Below are 24,775 nucleotides of genomic sequence, written 5' to 3'. Positions count from 1 at the left end.
ATGGGAACACCTCTCTGAAGAATTAATAATGAAAGGAATTAGATGTTTTAAAACACTGCCAGATAGTAGAATTTCTGATAAACACAGAAAAGCAAAGACGTTTAGAGTTACCAAGTAAACACTCTGAAATGCCTTCTTAGGACATGTAACATCCTTCATTTTGTAAAATCGGCTACTTAACTTCTGGAGAAGCTCCTGGGCTTCTCTATGAAGTCCTTAAGTGGCAGCTCCACCACTTCATCTTTCATTGTCTTTAATGAGACTTGTTTCTCCTGAGAAAGCTGCCTTTTTACACCATCACCCCTTGATTGGGTCCAAGGTAATGTTTTTAAAAATTGGCAAAAGGTGTGGTTTTAAAATGCATCCTAAGGAATTGTAGCTGGCGCCTCTACAATCATGTTTCTTTTCCCCTCATTCTTTTAGCCTTCCCTCAAATTAATAGCAAGCCCCTAAATGATGTCACCATGAGGGCAGAAACTGAAAGAATAATAAGCATATACACATATGTGCACACACATACATCTTTAATTTTCCCCTTTAAGCACATACGGTACAGAACATGTAGCATTCTCAATCTTGCACTGCCTCTGTGTACTACAGAGGAGAGTGGTGGCCTGAATTTTTCAGTCTCTTTTTTTTTTTTTTTTAATTAGACCAAACATCTAACTTTTTTTTTTAAATTAACAAAATGCTTAAGAAAAGCCATTTCTGTGCACTTTGCCTTTTCTAGCGGCTGAGTATTAAAGGGTATTTAGCACACAGTGGGAATTTTCAGGTAAACAATGCTATCGTATCCACTAACGCTAGCATTGTTAATCACTGAAAAAAATCCAATATATCCTAACTACCTCGTGCCTGCAACTAGGTCATCTTGCGCAGAGATGCAAAGGTTAAGTATAAGATCTGTTTTTTACTTTGCAAAGCTTGTAAATGACATCGCATGATCGTGCAAATGAAGCAAGGCAAGATGAGAAAATGAAGAAGAATGAAGCTGTATAATCTAATCAGAAGCCGACGAGGGTTTTTCTTTATCTTTTTTTCCTCCCTCGGAGACAAAGGGAGGCTTAAAATCCTTAAAGCACAGTCTGGTGTTTCGCTTTCTTTCACAGCTTTTGGTAACGCTGAACATATGCCTATCTACTTTGCATGTATTTATGTACAGGTTCACGAAAGTATGCATGCACAAAGAACGAGAAGAACTGTAACAGGGCTGTTTAAAGGGCAGTGAAGCACCTTCCTGTCACTTCAGAAACTAAGTACCGGGGCACTGTAATTCTTAAGCAAAATGTATTTGCACCTGAAAAGAATTTTATCTCCGTCCCTTTCCTGACCGCTACAGTGGGCATTATTTCCCCTTCTCAGTGTCTAAACGCTTACTTCTTCCCCGATCCCCTGTATAATTAGCTGACCTTTGCTTTAGTTCATCGACTTTCGTCCAAGGTAATGCATTAGAAGGAGCATGATCACCACCAGCAATTTAAGCAGCACACAGGCTCCTTCCCCGCCCCTCGCCGGGCTCCCCCGGCGCCCTGCCCTGCCTCTCGCCGAGGCGCAGGACCACGGACACCCGCCGCGGGGGCACTTTGCTGCCGTGTCTGTGTCCCCCGGCTGGGGCAGGGAGGGGGCCGGGAAAGGGGGGAGTGAGGGCCGGCACTGCCGGGGCGCTCCCACTCGGGGGCCGCGGCTTCGGAGGCGCCTCTGGGCTGGGCTTTCCAGCCGGCTCGGTCCGCGGCCGGGTGTGGGGAGCGGAGGGGTGCGGGAAAGCCTCCCCTCCGCCGCCCGCCCCGCGCCCACCCACCCCGCTGGGGCTCCGCGGGGGATGCCGCCGGCCCGGGGGGATGCCCGGCAGCCCCGGGCTGCCCCGGCAGCGTCCTCCGCCCGCCCCCGCCGGGCCGGAGGCCGGCCGAGCTCCCCGCCCCGCCAGCCCCGGCTCCTCGTCCCCGAGCCGGGAGCGGCGGGACGGGCCCGCACCCCGCCCGGCGGGAGCGGCTCCGCAGCCTTCCTCCCGCCTCCCCTCCGCGTTCCTCTTCCTCCCACCGACGGCGGCGGCAGCCCCGGCCCGCGGGGTCCCGGGAGCCCGCGCCTGACCTCTGCGGGGCGGGCGGCGGTGCGGGGCGGGCGGCGCGGCGCACCCCCGACCGTGCAGGGTACCGAGCGGTGTCCAAACCCACCGTGTCCGCCTCGCAAGGAAGCCGGTGACCTGTAGATAGCGATAGGCACTGAATGATGTTTGCTGCTGCCATGGAAATGGTGAATGTGGTGAGCGCCCAAACTGGAGGCGCCCCACGCCACCCCAAGGAGGCCGCTGAGAGTGAGCGGGACTATCCAGAGCAGGGCCAAGCGGCCCCCGGCGCTGCTGCTGCCGCTGCTGCCGGCGGGTCCCGGCTCCGGGCTGCCCCTGAGGAGCCCCCCCATCCTCCGGTGCACGGCGAGCCGGCCCGCGGCGTCCTCGGGAGGAGCAGCAGCCACAGCGAAGGAGGCAAACTTTGGGCAGAGGCGCGCTCGCACACCCTCACACGGCGCTGGCTGCAGCTCACCGCACCAGGCGAGCCATCTCTTCCCTTTGGGAAAGCTTACGAGGATCCTTTTCTCCAGGTCTTCTTTTACCCAAAACAATCCGAGACATAGTCAGAGGCGGAGAATCCAGGCAGTTCAGAGCCTTCGGAAAGAGGTGGAAGAGGGGAAAAGCCCCGCGCTCAAACAATCGCTAGTTTCAGCTTTCCCGGGGCTGGTGCTCATTAACAATACTCCACAGTTGCAAGGGCTACGAGAGTGCCAAGCATTCCCCCATCCTCAGTAATCCACAGTGTAGCCAATCGTGCCACATTTCTGCTAAGAAAGAAAAAAGGGGATGCCACTCCATCAGCCAGCGCTGGGAAAGCAGAGGAAAATCAAACTGCTGCTCTTCCCTCCATTCATCTCCGAACTGGTGAGCCCTCACCGAGCCAGCTCTCTCCCGGCGCGCACACACACGCTCACACTCGCACACGCACACTCGCACACGCCGCCAGACAATAATCAGGCTGCTCCGGCAATCTCAGCGGTCTGACTATTGACAGTAATACCCGAGGATGTTTTCAGGGAGAATAGTGCACCCTGATGAAAGAAGCCGGGAAAAAAAAAAAAAATAACCATGCTTGCGAAGAGCAGGGCTATGCAAATCTGCAGTCTCCGAACAGCAAATCGCTGAAGCTTGGATGCAATGCAGAGGACGAGCCTATGTTAAAGAGGGAGGCTGAGTTCAGCTCCCACACAGTCGCGCTGCCTCTCCTCTGCTTTTCGGAGCCGCGCACTGCCAGAACATGGCTCGGGCGGTGCGGAGGACACCCAGGCACACCCGCCGCTCTTCCCACCCGCCACCCAGCCGCGCCGCGGAGTCAGCAGCACGGCGGGAGCATTTCCCCTCCTCTGATAGTTCGGATGTACGGGTGTCTTGAAAAACCACTTTCATCTTAGAAAGAACGATTTCGGGTCTTTTAATTGGCCTAAACTTCGCCCATCAGATGCTTCCCTCTGTCTGTTCGAGCATCGCCTTTGATTATCCGGTAATTACACACACGGCGCCTAACAAAGAGTTACCGGCTTGGTTCTGTTTGGTTTGGTTTTTTTTGGTTTTTTTTTTTTTTTGGTTTTTTTTTTTTTTTCCGCCACTACTCAACTACAGCACCTCGGCTGCCCACCGCAGACGCGGCCGCAAACTGGGCTGAAAAAAAACCCGTTTCTGGGCTGAAAAATCCCTTTCCGGGCTGAGCCCCCCTCCCCAGCTGCAGGGCGGCGCCGGCAGCGCCCGCATCGCCCCCCGGCTGCGGGGCCCCGCCGCGGCCCTCGCCCCACGCCTACCCCGAAAACAGCGGGAGAGGCTTCTCCACACCCCTCCACACCGCAGCCGAGGGTGGGAGATACCACGTTTAAAAGCGAAGGTCTGCATTCAAAGTGAAAACATTTCACCCCTCGGCGGGGTGCTGCTCCCCCCCCGGAGCCGGCGGCGGGCGGCGCAGCCCCTGCAGTACCGCACCTGGGCGCAGCAGGGTGTGTGAGCCCCACGCTCCCGGCTCTCCTCGCCTCTCCTCTCCCTCCCTCCCCCGTTTCCAGCCTGCCGTAGATCTTGTGCCATGCCTTCAGCAGCATGAGATCATGGGTGCGGGGTGCGGATGCGTGAAAGAGAGAGGGCGAGCGGTGGGCGTGAGAATGCTTTTTTATACATTTCGCGTTAATTTAAACGAAAACCACTGCAATTTGCTGAGGCGCTTTCTAATTCACACGGATGCGAAGGGAAGTCACAACCCTTACTCAGCTGCGTAGGCTTCGGAAAGAGAAAGGCATTTCGCCCGGGCTCTGCTCAGCCCAGGGCGGATTGCTTCCCCCGGCGAGGAGAACCGCCCTCCGTGGCGGGGTTGCAACTGCACAGGGCGGCGAAAGGACCCCGAGAGCCCCAGAGCCGGGGCGAGGAAGCGGCAGCTCCCGCCCTGCCCTGCCCTGCCCCGGGGGCGGTGCGTTTCACACACACACACACACACACACACACACACACACACACACACGCACACAGACCCTCGGCCCGGAGGCACCGCGGCCCAGCCTCGCCGCGTACTCAAAGTTTTGCGAAGACGCCGAGGGAAATGGTAAAAAAATCATAACGCAGTGATGAAAGGACTCGGGGGGGGGGGGGGGGGACCAAAACACCAAGGGGGAGCGGTCCTCCGGGGCAGGGGTTGTCCTCTGCCACCCGCGGCTTGCCACTGGGAAAGGCAGCTTATAAGGAAGTCGGTGACTTTTCCAGCCTGTCTCAAGAAGGCTTAGCGTAAAAGAAGTAAGAAACCCCAGTTTTCCAAACGATCAGCTTGCAACTGCCATGCACTGTCACCTCTTAAAAATTAAAATACAATAAATTCTCTAAGTTTCAGAGTTAAGGAAAGAAGGAAAAATGAAAGAAATCTTAAAGAAACATCAACCTGGATTCACCAACTCTCCTAAAATTAAAGCCCCTGATGTATATTTCCTGTTCATGCAAGTAATATGTGTTAGAAATTTTATCCATAAATACCACTAGGTTTTCTATCAATCTGACTCAGGAAACAAAATATTTCAGTCAGTCACTGGAACCAGTTTTTCAGTAAACTGTTCACACGTTGCTGCCGTTTTAGAAACATGCAGTAGTTAACTGACTGTTCTTAATGATTCTAGACATCCTACAGACGGGTAACTTAAAATTGTTATCACTTCTCTGAAATAGGAAGCCGGTATTGCCAACCATGTAACGATACAGTTGGCAACGCAGTTGTTCAGATACAATTTCAGTTGGCAAGTCCTGTCTAGACTAACTTCTGCTCGGCTGTTTCACGGCCTCCATCAAGAGCTGTATTCTGCTCCCTCTTGGTGGGAGTTTCCCTGTTGGCGCCCAGGAAAGCACGGCTGGCACCCTGTCATGGGGTTCCCATTAGGTGTCACCTTGCAACAGAGGCTTTCCCCAGATCCCTTCCAGGCCGGATCATAGTTTATTCGACTGATACGCTTTGGTGTGGATACAGCAGGACTTTGTGCAAGCGTTCTTCTTTCCCTGTGTTGTTGGGTATGTTTGTATCTTTAGCACCTCAATTGAAATTCTTACTCCATCTGCCATCTCCTGTGTCAGGGAGGCCTAAAGTGCTTCAATACCCAGGGCAAATTAATAAAATGTTTAGGTACTTCAAAGGTATTTAATTTAATTTTTTACTGAAGATAAAAGGGGTGTTTAAGTGCTCGGCATTATTAAATGTGTACTATTTATGCAGTGCACACACATAATTGCCACTAAAGTTTCAGGTTTAAATCTGTATTTGAGAAGTTTTTTCATCAAATAGATTATAATGGTCATTTTTAGGTGTTACATTGTGATGTTAAACACTGCTTAGGGACTGTTAAATGAATGGACTATTTTGCTGCTGCCTATCCAAACGAAGAGCTGAGGACACAAAGGCCAACCTCCACAAAGCTACTTAGGTGTCTAACTCTTATTTAAGTACTCAGTTAAAATGTGAATGGGGAGACAGATGCCTAAACAGGGATCCCTTTCTGGATCTGACAACGTGCTCAGTACCTTGTATGTGCTAGCTCTAATAACATTTGACATTTTCCTGGCTGTGCGCTCTGAACCACACAGAGAAACAAGAGGAGGACTATCCAAGTTTCAAGGAGGAGAAAGGTGATCTAATACAATGCACAGGTGAGAAATAGGGAGAAGTAATTTGCAGAAAATATCATAGAAAGATTGAAAATGGAAAGACTAACAGGAAGGTGAAAAGGAAGGTGAAGAAGGAAGAGTGTATGAAAGCAAGTGAAAGGCAGACGGGGGCAGGAAGGCAATAGAAGGAAATTCCAGGAAGTAAAATCTCCTCTTTCTCAGTTTTTTGTGATAACAGCAAGCACTTCTTTCCAATTTGAAGCAAATCTTGGTATTCAGATACTTCTAGTCTTTTCATGTTTTATTTAAAAAGCTTAATTGGATGTCTTAGCACTCAGAGTTAAGCTTTTTAATGAAAAGTAAAAGTTAAAAGCATCTGCAAGTAAACATTATGAAAACCGATGGTAACCAGCAATTCTTATTTAAAATAACTTTCTTTTTTACCCCCTGCTGACATAAGAGTATGAATCTTTGCTAGTTGAGGACTAGCTGAAGTTGAAATAATCTGGTTTTAATCCCCAAGGCGACAGAATCATGTACTCCCAACATAATCAACATTGTGGTATCAGTCTGTGAAGGTTCACTCAAAGAAGGAAAAAGTGGTACAAAAGAAGGCAATAAACAAGAGTTTGTGTAAACAAATAAATGTCCCATTGCAGGCATAGCAAATAAAGCGTGAAAATAAACTATAGTGTTCACAAGGTAGTTTTTAGTATTTCAGAAACTTAGCTTAGTGAAGTTAATTTAATGGGGTTTTTTAACCCCATTTAACACTTACCCTGTGTAGGTCACATTGGTAGGAAATGTGATTTTTAATCAAGTTATTTCCACCGAATGAACTCTGTCAATACCAGTAGGTTCCTAAGTTTATGAGCAAGAACATCCTTAACTGTAAAAACACATCTTTCCCTGGCTTCTTTTAATGCCATTATCCTATAAACACCAAATGCTCCTAAAGAAGATCTATACAAACAAAAAAAGTACCTCCACAAGTATAATTTTCATTACTTCCTCAGATAAAATCAGATACTTCTTGCTGGTACAACCATATCTCTCTACACCCTGGTTCTTGTCAATGCAGCTCTATCAGTTAAGATGAACAACTTTGGTGACACTAGCAAAACTTTAGTACAGACCATGCCTTAGGCTAGCAGAAGTTGTCAGTTAAATTCAGGGCTCCTTTAGGTTAAGTGCCACCTTATGCAACCAGACCTTCTCTGGCCACCGCTGTCCTCCAGAGATGAAATCCTGCACTTAGTGTTGCAACATCCACTCTTAAACTCCTGAAGCTCAAGTGCTGTTCAGCAAACTCAGACAGAAAAAACCCTCCACAAATATGTATCTGTATGATAGGGAATACTATTCAATGAAAACTTTAACACACTCCCTCTGTTTTTCTAGTATAGTTTTTCTCCACTACTGGGTATGGAATCTCACTTCATTTGAAAACCTGTGGACATTTTGTGATTGCAATTAAGAAGGCCGAAATTTATGTTTATCCGTCCTACAGACAGCAGCTTACAGAAGAAAACATTCAAGCTAATGTTTCCATTTGCCGCTATAAACTCTGATGAATTTAAGGACCTATATACAGGATCTTCCAATACTAAAAATGTTTCATTTTCAGACATTTCAATGTCTGATAACATTGAAAGTGTTAACTTTCCTCTTTTAAACAGCTGAGAATGTTTCTTTCAAAAGCCAATGAATTACAAGATACTAAACCTAGGCCTGTCATCCATGAATAACTATGGCCAGTTTGTGTCCTAACCCTACATAGCTTAGGGCAGAAACACTTTACTTTAGAAAGGAAGCCAATAAACTACCACGTGAACTGCGCAGAGACTTGGAAGGTAAAAATATAATTCTAGGAGAGATGGATGGAGTATTTGTGCAGTCATAAAATACACAGAAATTCAAATTTGTGGTGATCATGTAAAAAAAGGGGGGTTTACAATGGAAATACTTAGGCTGCTTTCTCTCTAGTGCAGCTATTCTCTCTATATGCATAGTACAATATAAATCCCAGTACAGTTAATAAGTCTTTCTGTCCATAAATCTGTCCATCCAAATAGGCTTAAATCTTCATATTAAATGTTTCTTGTCTCTGTGTGTATGAAGACAGAAATAATCTCTTTCTCTCTATTCCTTGCTGTCAAAAGCAAGCTGATTTTTATTTTGTTTCATTTTATTGAAACCATGCACATAAGCCAGATCCCTTCAATTTAGAATAGAAGGGGCTGGTTGGAGAACATCTTCCAAGAGGGAATTTTGACTCTGAAAGGAATCTCCCTCTTGGTCTGAAACAGCCCTGGTTGGTCTGTCAGTCTTCAGGGCACTTTGCCAAGTCCATCTACCATTACTTGCGTTAGCCCTGCCTTGAGGAGGATGGCTTGGACTCCACTGGGGGTTGTCTTGCTGGCTGCCAGTGCTGCAATGCCATTTAATTTCAGATTTTCTTCTTTTTTTTTTTTTTTTGTTTAACTTTGCACAAAGGGTGCTAACACTTTGGCTAGGTTCCCCCTTTCATTCCAATATAAAGCCACAGGAATTAAGGCCAAATCCACATGTATATAGATGGAGGTATTTAAGAGATTTGTAGTCCTGTATCAAGCAGGGCAGGCTGTACTCATGTTCTCTCTGGCCTACTGCATGAGCAGTTAATTCTATGGGCAATTAGACTGCTGCAGAACCTGCAAAAGTCTCCCTGATTTCTACCAGTGCTACCACAGGAATTGGCACTGCATTGCCGCAGAAAAGAGAGATCCCTGACTACAGTTTAAATGCTACCAAGCTGAACTCCTCAGCAAATACTCCAGCTAGGGACAAAAAAAAAGAAAAACACACAAAAATAGGTTGCAAATTAGTCATCAAGAAGTTTGATGAGATCAGTGACAGATGCCAATAGCAGAATCCAGCGTTGTGTTCTTTTGTATCCAGTACAAGCATACAAAGAATATGCAAAGCCTATTTGTTTATAAAAGCCTCCAGAAATAGGAAAAGTGTGTGTCTTGGGTTGTTTGCAGCTCTTGTTACTGCTTACCATACATAATATCTGAGATATTAAATGCCATGTCAGGGCTGAGCTCAAACTAGACTCAAAGCACAATGGCCCTAAAATGCGGAAATTGAGTTTAAAGACCTTGCAAGGCAAAGTTGGTTGCTTTTTTTTTTGGTGGGAAGTCCAGTGGTAACCAGGAGAGGCATAAATGATGTTTGTGGAGTGCCTAAAGTTAATAACAGTCAGGAGTACATTTTTAAGCAGATTTTCCTGACAGGATTTCTTAGATATCACCCATCATGATTCACGATCATCACCCCATCCCCACCCCATCCCTGGCCTTGGTGGAGAAGAGGATGTACAGTGGAGTTCCACCTCCTGCCTTCCCTGAACGCATTAGTCCTGTAACAATATTGGCAAAGAAAGGGGTAAGATAGAGCCTGCTACCATTCTGTCCGCTCTTCTAGTTCAATACATTGCTTTAGACTCCAGACAGCAGTAGTGTTACAAGTCAGCTGTAGAAATAACCAAATTTAAAAAGCAGAGTTCTAAGAAGAAGGCATTAACTTTTGGCATTCATAACTGTAAAATGTCCAAATATTTAGCTTTAGGCTTCTAGGCTTCTTTCTTTCTTTTTTTTTTTTTTCCCCCAGAAAAAGCGTCACCATTGTGCAGAAACCGTGTTTGTTCGTAGCGCCAAGCAAATTTTCTATAGCTGAGTTATGAGCCTCTGAACATACAGGTTTAAAATGGAAATGCTGACATAATCTTAAATGTAGTGGCACAAATACTGCCACTACAATAATCCTTGTAATCTAATATATTAGCCCTAGGGGGATGGAGACTCAATTGCTGGTCTCAGACAGCCTTTCTGAAGCTCAATTCAAATTGCATAATTATTCTACAGCCTTCAAGTTCTTTAAAATACATTTCAAATGCAGCATTGTACATTCCAAAATATTTGCTCTTCAGAGATTGATTTGACTTTTTTTCCCCACTTTCAAGAGATATATATGACCTCAGAGGCATGTGAAAAATCATTAATCAAGTTTATACTGTGTAACACTCTTTTGTGTGTGAAAGACTTACTTTTTTTCAGATTTCCTCAGTTATGTTGCCAAGATGATTCCCCTAGAGAGCCATGTGTTTATCTTGACAGGTGTTAGTGAGATCCGCAGAGTCTCAGTGGAATTGTTACTGGTTGCTTTGAGGTACAGTAGAAAACATTAAGTCTGCAAACTAATGAACTTACCTTATTACATTCTAAATAAAATAAACCACAGAGTAAGTTGGATTAATCTACTAATGCCTTTCTAATGAAGCTTTTATTGGGCATATGGTATGGTCTTGCTATTTTCCTCATGTAGCTAACACAAGCAAAAACTCAAAATAAAACTTACATGTATCTCTTCTGTTACATACCAGTATCAAAAACTCGCTATCACAATTATTTTCAGATTGCTAGTTTGCTAGCATAACCTTTGATTATGATTTGCAAGACTAAATGGATTAAAAAAACATAAAAAGCAAGCAGATTAAAAAAAGAAACAGGACTCACCACTGATAGGAGAAGACAAAAATACAACTTCTACTGCTGTTGCTAGGGGGAAAAATATAAACTGCTGCTAACTTGTAATTACTTTAAAATGCATTCTGTGACCTGTCCTGACAATGTCAGGGAATCATTAACTAAATATTGTAACTTCTGAAGTTAAGTAATCATTCCTTAGTTACAGTCCATTAGTGTTTTCCAGCCCTGAGCTGTAACATGCTATATTTTTGTAATGCATCTTAGAAGCAATAAAACAATAGGTGCTTTTAACAAAAAAGAATGAGTTTTAAGCAAGGTGAAACAACATCATTTTCAGCCAGCTATGCCTTTGGCTTTCAATTGTCATTTTCTTTCTCTCTATATATGTGATCAGAACACAAGAAAAAACACTCCTTAGCAACATTCATCTTCTGGGAGCATGCTGCTGAATTTAGGTATAAACCCATAACGGCATCTCAAAGAATAGCAATATCTCATATACTTCAGCTTTGATATACTATTTCAAATACTTAATTTCCTTTTTTTCAGTTTCCCACATAAAGTTTTGCTCTGCTTCCATATTTGCAAATGCCCATTTGAGACAAAAAGATCTTTTCATAGCTAAGCTCTCCCCTCCCTTTATTTACTTCAACAACAAATTAGCAGCCAAGTTTTTGCAGAGGATAAGAAAATAGATACAGTGAAAGCAGAGTGAGAACATAGTTTTTCTTTCCTTCAGCACCAGCAGCCAGAAACAGTATGAAAGCAGTGGATCATGAAGAAAAGCAATTTCCTACTTCAGGGATTAAGCAATGCCCTCTTTTGTAATGCTAAATGAAAGTTCTAGTTATTTTTTTTCAGTAATACTGATTTTTTCCCCCAATTTAAATAAATAGTCACTAGAGAAGCTCCAAAAGAGTCCCAAACACATCACTTTCTAGCCAATCAATAATACAGATAAAACCCTTTATGTTGTACTTCTTTGTACTTTTCTATTGATAGGGCAAGAAAAATTAAGCTACTACAGAAGCCAAAGATAATTAACTTAACAAGAGAGAATATCTGGTGATACATGTGTTCTGTTCTTTTCCTAAGGACAAATATAGGGGATTCTAATACAGAAAATATACAGACTTTTGTTGAAGCATTCAAATAAAGACAGATACCTACATTTTACTGTCAGAGTACACATCTGTCATCCAGTGATGCCGTAAAATTAACTACTTCTGTGATGATACATGGCTAGGCTATCAGGTGATGTGTCATACCCGCATCTAAAACATTATCCTCCACTTCCCATTGGTAGTATGGAAAAGATGGAAGTTCTACATCTGCCTCTGCCACAGCTTTTCAAGTGCAACCTCGGACAAATCACTACAAACCATTAGTCACTTAATAGCTAATTGACAAGCTAGGTCAATGTTATCAGTCACAAGGATAAAGATTATTTGCATGAGTAAGGCTTGGTAGAATTACACCCTTCACACCAACGCTGAAAGATTTCAAAGACTTCCATCTTCAAGCGCTATTAAACAGTGCATTGCAGGATTAAGTCTTCTACACCTACAAGTTTGTATCTATAAAGCTCTAACAAGAACATTCAGTGCAGCATTAAAGCCAATACTGTGTTTAAAGCACTTTGAGATTGCTTCATGATAAATGCCAATGTTTATAATAATTATGGATGCGTGGGCCTTCCTCAGTTTTTATACATAGATAAATGGGAATCCTGTAAATATCTGATCAACTTTGCTTAATGGGGCAACTTGTAGGCGAAAGCATTATCACTGTAAAGAGACTTTCTTGGACCAAGCTCATTCTCCTTAGCATATATGCAAATAATAGCTGCAACTATTAAGAGATTGGAAACAGAAAATCATTTAATTCATACCTGTGTTTTGGTTTTTAATGAATTACATTAAAAATTTTCCTAGCTAAGACAAGGCACCTGCTATATAATTAAAATGAAGAGTCACAACCAACTTATCTTTTAAAACCAGGTTCTAACAGGAAACAAAATGCAAGACTTCTCAGCTGCAACTTTATGGCTCTATCAAAACTTGCTTAATTTTACCTATTTATTTCAGTGCATAATAAAAGATGTACTCAGAGAAAAAATATACGATGCATACATATTTTAAAGGCTTAGAAAGCTAGCAGTTTTCTTTTAACACCCTTGGATCTAATTTTGTTTCTAACAAGTAAAATGAGAAGAATGGGGCCCTAAAAGGGATAATGGTCTGAAACTTGCTCTTTGAATCTTTGCACATGCTAAAACTATCATAAATTTCAATAGAAAATATGGGTGCACTGCTGGCCATCTTTGGTTATGCAGTTCAGAATTACTGCCCAGAAAAGCTTAGGGGCATAATATGTAGCGGGTTTTCATTAGGAAGTTTTCAAAAACCACCATATTGAACCACTAGCCTATAATAGCTCTTTCACATTTAACAGGATGTCAGTTCCTGGAGCTGTTTTTCTTTTGATGCACACAAAGTACTGCCAGTAATTTTAATCGGAATTATGCCATGCACTGGAGGAAGACAATCCCATAATATGAATTATCATGTTTTTTCCATATCCCTGCCTCTCGAAGAACTGTTGTTTTGTTAGTGGAGTTGGTACTGTATATGCTACTGATTTGTGGCTGCTTTGTTTAAAAAAACCTTAGTACTAGTGTAGTCCTTCTCATCCAGATATATCAAAGTACTTTATAAAGCAGTGAAAGCAGTAGAGCCGAGAAAAAACTTGCAATGAAACTTTTTTTTCATTTGGTAACATGAAAAGGTCTCAAATTATTTGTAGTGAAAAATAAAGAAAACACATTATGAAAATTAAAGCATCACATTTAAAAAATTATTTAATTTTAAAAATGATGTTCCCTTTCATCATTTTTTGTTGTCTTGGTTTAAAAAAATTAAATGCCTTTTCTTCATCACTATTTTTTAGTTGGGATTGAACAAATCTTCTCTCAAATACTTTCTTTTCAGAACTGCCTCTAAACCTAAAATTAGTTAATACCTATAGCTCAAATCAGGGCACTTTACTCAATAAAACTCCTACTCTAAGTAATGCCCTGAAAGCCTTCACCTTGTTTTCACTCAATTCCTACTCAAGGAACACAAAAGTACTGAAGGAAGACTAAATATTATGATATAAATTTTCAGTACTTGGTACTAAGGACCTGAGTTTCCATTTACTTTGCTCCTGTAAGCTAGCTTTAATGAAAATATAATTGTTCTACCCTAAATATTAATCACTGTTGCCAGATTTAAACTTAGAATATTAGTGATAAAGCTCAATGTGAGATTTGGGCACACCACCTGCGCCAGGTCAAGTGGTAGGAGATAAACCCTCTGTGTCAAGCACCTAACAGGGATACAACCTGTGCATTGGGTACGTAACAGGGCACGTGCTCTGCATTTTCTTGCATAAAAGGGGGATGTACCTGCCTCCAATCACATAACCTAAGACAAAGCTTGGGATCAGGATTCCTGTTTCTTACATTCCCATTGTAGCAGACACAAGCATTTGCACTTGCATTGTATGGGGCAATGAGCAACCCTCATTGGCTAAGAGTTAACTTCTACACTGGAATTACAGTAACAGGAGAGGTTTATGAATTACCACTAAAGCAAGAGTAACGTTCATGTTGCCACATAGTTTTGAGCTTTGATACACATGCTTTGGTTGAAAGCCACAAAGTGAGAGTTGAAGGACAGGCTGTTGGATGGTTTCAGTCAACATCCCATTGACCTGAATGGAATTTACACAAGCCAAAGACCTGGACACTACCTTAGTGTTAAAATATTCCAGCAAAATCAATATGAGCTATAAATTATTAGAAGCTATTTTTAATTCTCACCTACTTCACACTAATGATCAATTTATCATTAATGCAAAAAGAGATTTAGAGCAATGTTTATGCCATTAAAAGAAATATCTCTTAAATATACAGTATATCCCACAAGTGCCTTTGCTTCTTGTGGAATTCCTCCAGAACATTGGATCTATATACAATATAACATACTTTTATTTAACTGGTAATGAGCTATTGAATTGTACAGGGGGAAACAGCTTACAACCTTAAAAACTTCTAAAGTAATTTCTGTAGTCAAGATGGGCTTCAATTATACAACTCAGTATACAAAAAAGTTTTTTTGGTATATAAAATGTATCATTGCTACTTTGCACTTCTTTCATTTTTTTCATCAAAGGAGATTTATAATGTGTAAGCAATACAGTAAAGGCTTTCTTCCACCAAAGAAGCTCAGAAATAAGCAGATTCACAAGATTAGTTTTCCAGAAGGAAAATTCTAGTTATGCATTTGAAGAAGTTTGCTTCTTCCTTTCCAGTACTGCTACAGTTCAAGGAAATGGTGGTTGTAAATATGACTAGCAGGAGGGAATACCCACATCGCTGCTCAATACAGACCCAGGTAGTAAACAGTTAAGTTTTTGTTAATTTATTTAGAATCTCTAATCTCTTCATATGAAAAGGGCAAACTGCTGTTATCACTGAGGTTTTTTGATCACAGTGATGAGATCAGCAGATATTTCATCAGTGTTTAGCCGTAGATACGTAAACCTCATTAGGAAATTTTCTGACCTAGGTGACTATAAAGACAAGGACTGAGAAAACCCAGAGCCTTAACACAAACCTGGCCATTAATCTGCAATGCATGTTTTCTCTCTTGATAAGAGTACCAAATTTCAAGTGGTTAGTGAATAGGATGAGTCAAACACTCTGAAATTAGTAAATGTTGATCACTGATATCTTCTTGTGGTAAACAGCAAATGTATTTTTCTTCAAGATGAGGACCTTTTTCCATACCTTTTCAGTTGATCAATCTTCAATAAACCAATGATCATATTTATCTAATAGATATGTGGGAGGGTAGAACGATCAGTACTTCTTTTCTCTTTAGTTGCCTAGTTTTAGTGTGAGCCTCCACGCTTGAACGTGGTTCAGGGTGACACCGTGAGTCGGCATCCGCTCACAGCATATTGGAATGCATAAACACAAGTATAGCCTGCAAAAATGTGAAGTAATTCTTCCCTTCAGCTCAGCATTAATAAAGCCTCAGCAGGAATACCAGGTACAAATTTGGAAATCACACTCCAGGAAGACATGAGCCAATTGAGAGAAATGTGAGGAGAGCAACATGACCAGAGCCTAGAGAACACGAGCTGCGATAAAGCTTGAAAGAATTAGGGTAGAGAGGAGACAACTGAGATGGAACATGGTAATAGCCTTCAAATACATGAAAGGCTGTCTTAAAAGGAGGAGGAAATAACCTGTTCTCAATAACAATGATGGATAGGACAAAAAGAAATGTGCTAAATTGCAGCAATTAAGATTCAGGGTAGATATTATGAAAACCTCAACAGTAAGGATAGGGAAGCACTATAAAAGATCACCTAGAAGATGGTGGAGTCTCCACTGTTAGAATTATTTCAGAACAGCATAGACACAAGTCTTTCTAGAACTATTCAAATGTAATTGATTACCTTGTCGGGACTGGGATGATGTCCCTTCCGTCTTTATATTTCTATGAATAGGACTCCTGCATGCAATCATTTGTGCTGGAAATTAACTGCAGAAATGAAGATATTCTCCTCTAGGCCTCCCCTTTCCCAGAGTTGGTGCACAAATAAGTAGGAGTAAACTTCTTATCAACACCCTCTTTTGACCCATATGTGATGTTACGAGAGATGACAGGTCTATTTGCCCGTTTGAAGCATTTCTTAGAAAACAAAAATGAGCATAACCAACCTTACCTAGGCCAATAGTAAACAAATGATTAGGAAAGCAAAAGCCACTTCACCTTATATTCCCCTTCTAGATCACAAAACAAAACAACTCCAAATGAATTCAAGAAAAAAGAAAATGCTTCAAGCACAAAGATTTTAGACAAGTAGAAAAGAAATGAAGTTGCATCATCCACTTTTGGTTTTAGAAGAATATCCTGTGATATATAAACTTTTAGCTGACATACACATGTGTGTATTTGCCAGCTTTTAACACTGACAAAAATTGTCATGATTAGATCTTATTTCCTAAGGCTGGACCATATTATTTATTATGACCTGTAACATGCATGAGATTCAAACACTGTCATGCTCCTGGACTCAGTGGGCTCAATAGTATTCATTAAATAGCCCGTTCCCATCAGATTTAACCCTCAATCATCCTATTTAGAAAAACTTCCAGTTTCAAATCTTTTTAATTCTCTACTGAACTACAATATTCTCAACATCATGCTCTAAATGATTTTTTTCTCTCTAGCTTACCCCTGAGTGGTTCAGATAGTTGGATACCATGGTGTCCTATTTGAACTTACATGCAGCCACTTATATATACCAAGTGAAGAAGCACCCAGTGAACAGATTTGGACAGCTGTGCATGAAACTTTCAAAAGTGAACTAAAACATGACTGAAAGAACTTACTTTAAAATTTCAAATTAAAGCTTGAGTAAAATTTACTTGCAACAGCTATGAGAGTGTAGTCTCAAGACAAGAGAGGGTTAGGGTTATGATCTATTGTTACTGAGGATAGGAAGGAGTAAAAATTCCCCATCGCTTCCTGAAGTTATGTCTTTGTAAATCTCCATCTGTTACACCCTTGACAAGTCTCCTAATATTCATCATTTCTTCTTTCTCTCCCTGGTAAGTTGCACTGATGTGAAGAGTGAGAGAGTATCTCCAGAGCAAGTTCCTGCTGCTTACATCCCCATTTGGAGAAGAATTTGCCTTTTTGCTAGCATGTAAAGTATCTCAAGATTTGTCCCTCGTTTACTAAATTCACTAGAGATCATCATGACTATTGAATTTCTTTTCAGCAGGACATTCTCTTGTCAGTAATTTCCTGTTCACTGTTCTTCAAAGAAACAGTTTCCTTTGATCCATATTGTAGCTGAATCCCTGCACCTTAAAAATAAGCCTGTTGCAGCTCACTCCTCCACTGCTGATAGCTGCATTTCCATTAAAAAAAATTATCTCAAAATATACTTCTCAAGCATGTGAGTCTTTCCTGACACCTTTTTGCATTACCTTTCTGCAATTTTCTAAATACAGATTTAAAAATAATTAATCTTCGTTCATGGTTCTATTCCAGATTCTTCATCAGCATAATACATCTAGAAACTATAAAGCATCTAAATAATACAAGAATTGTGATGAAAACAATGAGAACAATTGGATAAAAAAACCCCTCATTATTATCTAATCAAACTCACAGCTGCAATGTCATACCTATCAAATTCAAGAATCAGCATCACTAGAGGAATGTGAAAAACCTATCCAATGGATGCCATCACAAGATGTAGGAAATATTGAAGGGGTATTGAAGGGATGTGCAGAAAGTAGAACCAGAGAATAAAAAGAAGCAGAGGACCCAGAAAACAAAATCCATAACATAATACAAAATAAAAGCTAGGAACATTTGACTTACCAGACTGTAATTCTATCAATGGACTCAAGTGACTGCAGAATACATGATAGCAAAATCTAGTAATTCACAATTATTTATTCTCTTAATATACTTATGAAATAGATGTTTAAATTTAGTGCTGCTCTTCTTGAAAAGGAAAGTGAAGCTTTTTCCTTCATATTTCAGAAAAGCTTCAGGACTGAAATGGAATACATTTCAACTGGAAAGATCAAAGTTATCTTGTTCCATCCCAGAACACACAAAGTTAAAGAAATTATTTTGTTCTAGAAGTGTTCTGATCCTGATTTCTTATACATAGGAAGCTTGACTTTTTGCCAAGATGCATGAAAAAGTATACAGTTTCATTGATTCATAACTGTCCAATTATACATAATCTTTGCTTACTGCTCCTGAACAAGGACAATTTTTATGTCATTATTTTCCTTCTGGTTTTCAGCAAGCCAAGCATCACTTGTTTCAACAGAACATCATTATGGGTTGCTTTTCTCTCCAAATACATTTTCCAGTGGATCATATTTTTTTTTTTTTAAAAAAAAAAGGGGCAACACAAAACCAAACAAACAAGGAAACAAACCCTCCAAAACCAACAAAACAACCCCACAGCAGTACAACCAGGTTGCATTGCTTACCCTCCTATCAAAAAAAGGCTTCTCCGCCTTCCTGAGAATACATCTGGCCTGCATGGTGAATATTGACTGCTGGGCAGATCACCATAGCTATGAAACAGAGCACGGGGAAATGAAATGAGAAGGACAAAGAGTGTGAGCAGAGTGTGTGTACACACTTGCTTGTATGTGCGTGTGAGAGAGAAAAAAGAAAAAGCGCTGTATTTGGGTTTATGTATCCTTTGCAACATTTCAGACGTTCTCAGCAGTCCTCAAGAAAACTTCTGCTCATATGCTTTGCTGATTAAGGCAATAAATATTGAAGTAATCTCATATTCATGAGTAATTTACTAAATGAAAAAAAGCAGCCATTTTTAGAAAGACTTTAGCTAAATAATCATGAAATACTTAGGATGGGTCAAGTCTCCTTTACTAAATACATGCTTTATTGCAGTTTTCTGAAACATCTATAATATACTTTAAGCATCCATACCTACTACCACATGATTAACACTATGAAATTGTAATTTCAGAACAGTCCACTAGGAATGACCTTTTTTTTCCCCTCAACCTTAGAATGGTTTACAGGTAACAATGTAGCTAGCAGATTTAAATTGTTGATAGCACCTATAATTGCATCAATCTGTTTCTCCTCTCCACCCTCCATTTTTAAGGTTTCCTAAGCTTTGATTTCAGGAATGTCTCACTCATTTACAGCAGTATGAAGCAGTATAAATCAGACAATCATTCCATATACTGATATAATTCTGTAATCCTCCATGGAGAATGACGTGTATACTTTTGTAAGATATGGTCCCTAAATTACTTCTTTATGTTTGTCAGTGACATAATATACTGCTTTTTGCCATACAAACCCCCATTAATAAACTTTACTTATCCTAAAAGTGAAAATATTATTATCCCCATTTTCAGCTAGATAGAAATGCAGTCTGAATTAAATGAGGGTAATAGGAAGTTACTATTTCCAGATTACAAGATTAAGAAAAGGAGCTCAAGTCAGAGCTAGAATAATAATTTTAGGAATTAAGACTGAAATATACATAGACAAAAGCTCAGCTGATGCAAGTCAACATACATATAATGATTTCAACACAGCAGTAAGAGTTTATGCATGAGGAGCCACGGGTTGGTAAGTTAACAAAGTACAAGCATAAAGCCCATTTTGCTAAGTATTAAAAATGTCTGTTAATGAGGAAACAAAATCTTTGCATTATACTGAAAACAGGCAAACTGCCTTTCTGCAGAAAGGCAAACGCAGAAAAAAATTAAGCCAAATGCTCCCATAATCTAATTTTATCTAATCCTAATACCATACAGATAATATCCCAAAGAGAAAAGTTCTTCTGGCTTTGCAGACTAATACAATGTCATTTGAACTGAAAGGCAGACAGCCATACCATGACAAAATACCTACCTATTTGTAAAACAATGTAAACTGAACTGTATTTCAACAGGCTGGAAGCAGCATGACCAGCTATCTTTCAGCAACCATCTATCCAAGTTTCTCTTCCTCCCTTCCTTTTTTTTTTTCCTTTAAAGATTTCCTGCTCATTTGCTATACAGTCTGCCAGCCTAACTGCAGCAACTTAATTAATGAAAGGGTTTTTTTGTTTGAGTTTTGTTTTGGTGGGGTTTTGGGGGTTTTGGTTTTTTTTTTTTTTTTTTTTTTAGTTTTCTTTTCCTCTGGAATTTAGAGGGCTAAATTCTTCTTCAAGTACAGAAACATACACAAGGACACTCAGGAAGTGGTTTGAAGGGCTTGGTGGTTCCATTCATGTCTATGGGCTCACCTTCACTGGCCACAGAAGCCAAGGCACAGGCGGGACCCATGCACCCCAAGGGGTCAGGATAAGAGATCTCATCCTGAAAGAGAGATGATCTGATCCAGAGATGGGAATGCTCCTGAGTTCACTACTTGAATGCAATCTGAATTACAGGGATTCCCACCATTATTCATACAGTTGTGGTGTTGTTTCTAATGTTCTCATTTTTATGTTCAATGCCCTAAGTTAAAAGTTTCTCTTTGACTGTATATTCAAATTAACTCTGAAAATGTAGTGGGGTGAAATGCAGCTAGAATAGACAAGAATCTTCTGGGTTTAGCGAAAACAACAGGAAAGCATTCTACCTTTCATTTGGAAATGAAAAATCAACTTAAGTTGCTTGACAGGTTTAGAAATCATAGCAAACCATTTGGGGATTATAGCCTTAAATTTACATTTGAATATGAAGCCCCTCCACAAGGCAAATGACTAGGGCTTACAAATTGTGTTAAGAAGCTTTCTAATAAACACATTTGACATTTTATTATCATGGAACAATTTAACTGTAAATCGTTGTAGACTATTAAGGAGTGGAGTCCAACGATACCGTAGTCACAGTCACAGATTAACTAACTGTTGGGTTTTGTTCCGTAAAGCTTCTGTTACTGAATTCAACAGTGTCACTCCATTAGCAAAGCGGTACTCTCCTCTCCTGCCAGATGAAATACAAAGTATTGGGAATAAGTTCTGAAGGATTGCATAGGGAATGAAAATAACTATCCACTACTGCTTTCCATCACCTCCATGTGATATCAGTTTGTGTATGCAAGAGACCTGATGGAAGCATGCCAGCCAGTAAAGAGGGAGGGAGAGGAAACTCTGCAATACTTCTCAGCTGGGTTTTGGTGGAAGTGATATTGATGGACATTCCCATTTGATGTCTTTCAGTGGTTTGTACAGCTTTTGAGTAGACATGATTCAGGCTGGAGTTGTCATTTGAAGCGTAGTAGGTCTGATTTACCCTTTAAGAATATCTGTACTCAAAAATTACGTTCCTGATTCATTCCATTAGGCTATTTTCACAAATGCTTTCTTGTGATGTTTTTGAAAAATTAGGAGCTTTCATTTGTCAAGTAAGATCTGCTCATTTGCCAGACAGTCCTACTGCCTTTCTTGTACGGATCTGTCTCTCTCATGCTAATTCTCATACAGAACCACTGATAGCACTGATGATAATGACACTGGCAAACATGCATACAGAATTAAGATAGAATGTGCTCCATACTGGCTAGCATTAGTACCAGCATCTTGGTTATTCCTCTCAAAAGGAAGCAGAGAAGAAGATCTTCCCTCCTCTCTCCTTAATTGCCTTTCTGTTTTCTACTGTAAGTAAATGCAGCATACATAAAAAAAAAATAGGAAAAGTGAAAGTGAGGTTCACCTGCAATTCAGTTAGTGATGCTGAAGGCTAAAATTATATAAACAGCATGAACAAATAATAAACAACTGAAGAGCACAGTCCTAAGAAGCTCTCTTTAAAGGGCCTATATTATTTTTTCTAATGGCATATTACAAAGCAGTCCTGTTAATTTTCATGTTATTTTAAAATCTTCAAATAATTGCAAACCAGTCGAAAACATTATGAATTCCAAGGAAGTTTTGAATTAAGGAATCAGTAAGTTTGTATTATAAAATATTTTACCAAATATCAACTGTGAACAATAAATATCAAAGAAACCATGGTACTGAGAGATTTGTAATGAATATAGACAAAGAAAAATACTAAACAGTTAATAATTTCTTATATTTGTATTTGTTTTAAAAGGTAATATGGAAGTATTTCTCTTGATTTCCACTCCCTCCAACTCAGACACACAGACACAAACATTTTAACCACTCACTTCAGGGAGATGACACCGAATAGACCACTCTGGAAAACTTGACAGACAATAGATACAAAGGCAAATGCTTAAAAAGCCAAAACAATGGGTCAAGTCTAATCTTTACCTATGTGAATTAGGGTTTCAAGATCAAGCGTGATTTGTTTTAGAGCAACAATGAAAGCTGTATCACTGGTGTTGAAAGGAAAATATACTGAAGAATACTTTTATCTGTCTACACTGCAACACACCGAAACACAAGTTGCACAAATTGATTCAGTCTGCATCAGAGAGGTGAAAGGCAATGGCATCCTTTTATCAGATAACCAACCTGTAATAACCTTGAGAGGAATTACTTGAGAAAAGATGAGGGCTGCTATAGCCACCTTCTTTTACACTTTCTGCACAGGCAGACGTTTAGGAGCTATTAAATCCTGGTTTGACTATGTAAGTACCCCAATAATCAGGCCAGCTCTGAGTATTCTGGCTATCTGTGAGAAAGACTATCATGAAACATCTCTGAGCAGAAGTACCCACCTTTGAAGCAGCGTTTGCCTCTGCAGCCATATGGAAGTTAGGGCTATTTTCTGTCACTGCAAATAGAACTGAGCAAATAATTGACTTGCTGGCTTTAATCCAAAGTCAAAAGAAATGGTTGTTGTGGTTTATCTAAAACATTTTTTCCTAGCCAAATGAAAACACTTAGTATTTTACGATTTTATGTTTCGTTGTACTTTCAAGGTTTTAAAAACACTGCTTTAGAAATAAGGTTTTTAAAAGTTGTGATTTAAAAAATAAATATTACATTATTTTAGCTGATGTGATTTAAACTCATTTACACAAACTAATGAATTGTTTTAGCTGGGAGGAACTCTAACCCCTCTCTTCATCGAACAGACTTTTCAGCATTTGGGAGCACCAGGTGTAGATTCTGGACTTTACTTGGCCTACGGGATTTCTGCAGGGTAGGTTGGGTCTTTAATGGTTCAGATTTGCTTGTGAACATTTGTTCACAAATTGTCTTTGATGATATAACCATCCACACTGATTTTGGGTATAATTGTAGGTAAGCATGGTGTTTGACCATCTGTTGCAGTATCTATAAAAAGATTTGTTCTTGTATAATACATTTAAATTCCAATAAATAAAGTTAAAGAACTAAGAACATTCCTGTAAAGGAATTTCTATGGGTTTAAAACCTGTTCACTTCACTCATATAGACAGACCTACTATTTTGAAAGTGGCTTGCCTATAATATACAGCACATTTTGTGGTTGTCGCATAGTATATGTAATATTTCAGTGTATGTGACATTGCTCTCCTCCTCTCCCCCTGCTTTATATCTTTGTATCCAATTTTATTACTTTTTCTTTCTTGATTTAGATAAATCCTGCTGATCATGTTGTATATATTACAATGCAAAACAATGGTGACTATAAGTTCAGGATGAAGGACTATATAAATAAGGTGGGCTGTAAAACTATGAAACAAACAAACCCCTTCCCTCACTGCTTTTGATTTTACTTCTGTAAATAAAACCAGAAAATTACCAAGGGAGTAGTGAGAAAAGATCAAAGAAAGAAGATAATTGTATTATTCTTCTGCATAAAAACAGTACTAGTCAACACATACTGTGGATAAATCCTCCCACAATTAAGCACTAAAACACTGCAGGAAGCAGAGTTATCAAGAATCGTATCACTAAACCTTTAGAAAACATGAGCATTTTTGTCATCGCAAGTCATCATTTCACATTAAGCATAGTGGAGTTTCCTTTGCATTCATGAAGGATAAGAGAAGACAATAATTTTAAAACCTGGAAAAAGTACATTAAGCTTGCATCAAATGTTGTGCAATACCTGAATTGATTCCATTCACACACAGATCCATGCTAGTTACCATCGACCTATTTTTTTTTTTTTAATATTAGGTAGGTTTTTTTAAAATAAGGATTCCTTAATTGTAACATCCAAAGTTGAAAGAACTAGTGATTAAATAGCTTATCTCAGCATGTGAGCTGGTACTTTCCCTTTTCTGTTTTTCATCAGAAACATCTTTCAGTAGTAACTTGGAACAAGGCAATGACAGAAAGTTTGAAAGCTTATGAAAGCTTATGATAATAGCAAATAAGACTATAAACAAAGAAACACAGCAAAACCTGTGACATACCAGAATACATCAGAGAGCCTTCAGGACAGGGGAAAGCTAGAGAATTAGAACTGATTAATGCAAAGTGCACTGAAGGGATCTGAATCTGTGTCTACTCAGATAGCTTAACTTGCTCTTGAAGTCTAAAATATTCCTTGACATACCTTGAGTTTGCCCATAGAAGTATCTTGTGTAATTAAGAACTGAGTTCT

At 40.2% G+C, this 24,775-nt stretch overlaps 1 protein-coding gene across 26 annotated transcripts in view; it reads right to left on the bottom strand.

Moving 5' to 3' along the window:
- The window catches only part of NRXN1 (neurexin 1), a 725,925-nt gene that overhangs the window by 279,406 nt on the left and 421,744 nt on the right, over nt 1-24,775 (bottom strand). For 2 of the 26 annotated variants that reach the window (XM_087774548.1, XM_087774547.1), the window contains exon 1: nt 2,172-3,215. The exons of 21 other annotated variants lie outside the window; for them this stretch is intronic. In XM_087774548.1, the coding sequence (XP_087630674.1) occupies nt 2,172-2,415 (244 nt within the window). In that variant the 5' untranslated portion in view covers nt 2,416-3,215. Of the gene's footprint in view, nt 1-2,171; nt 3,216-10,719; nt 10,746-24,775 lie in introns of those variants that run through there. 3 more of the 26 variants (XM_087774551.1, XM_087774550.1, XM_087774549.1) reach the window with 3 other exon arrangements.

This window comes from Nipponia nippon, unplaced genomic scaffold (genome assembly GCF_047370975.1).
Source record: "Nipponia nippon isolate SJK-2023a ecotype South Korea unplaced genomic scaffold, ASM4737097v1 scaffold_4, whole genome shotgun sequence".
Lineage (NCBI taxonomy): Eukaryota > Metazoa > Chordata > Aves > Pelecaniformes > Threskiornithidae > Nipponia > Nipponia nippon.
This window is presented reverse-complemented; position numbering and strand designations above follow the sequence as displayed.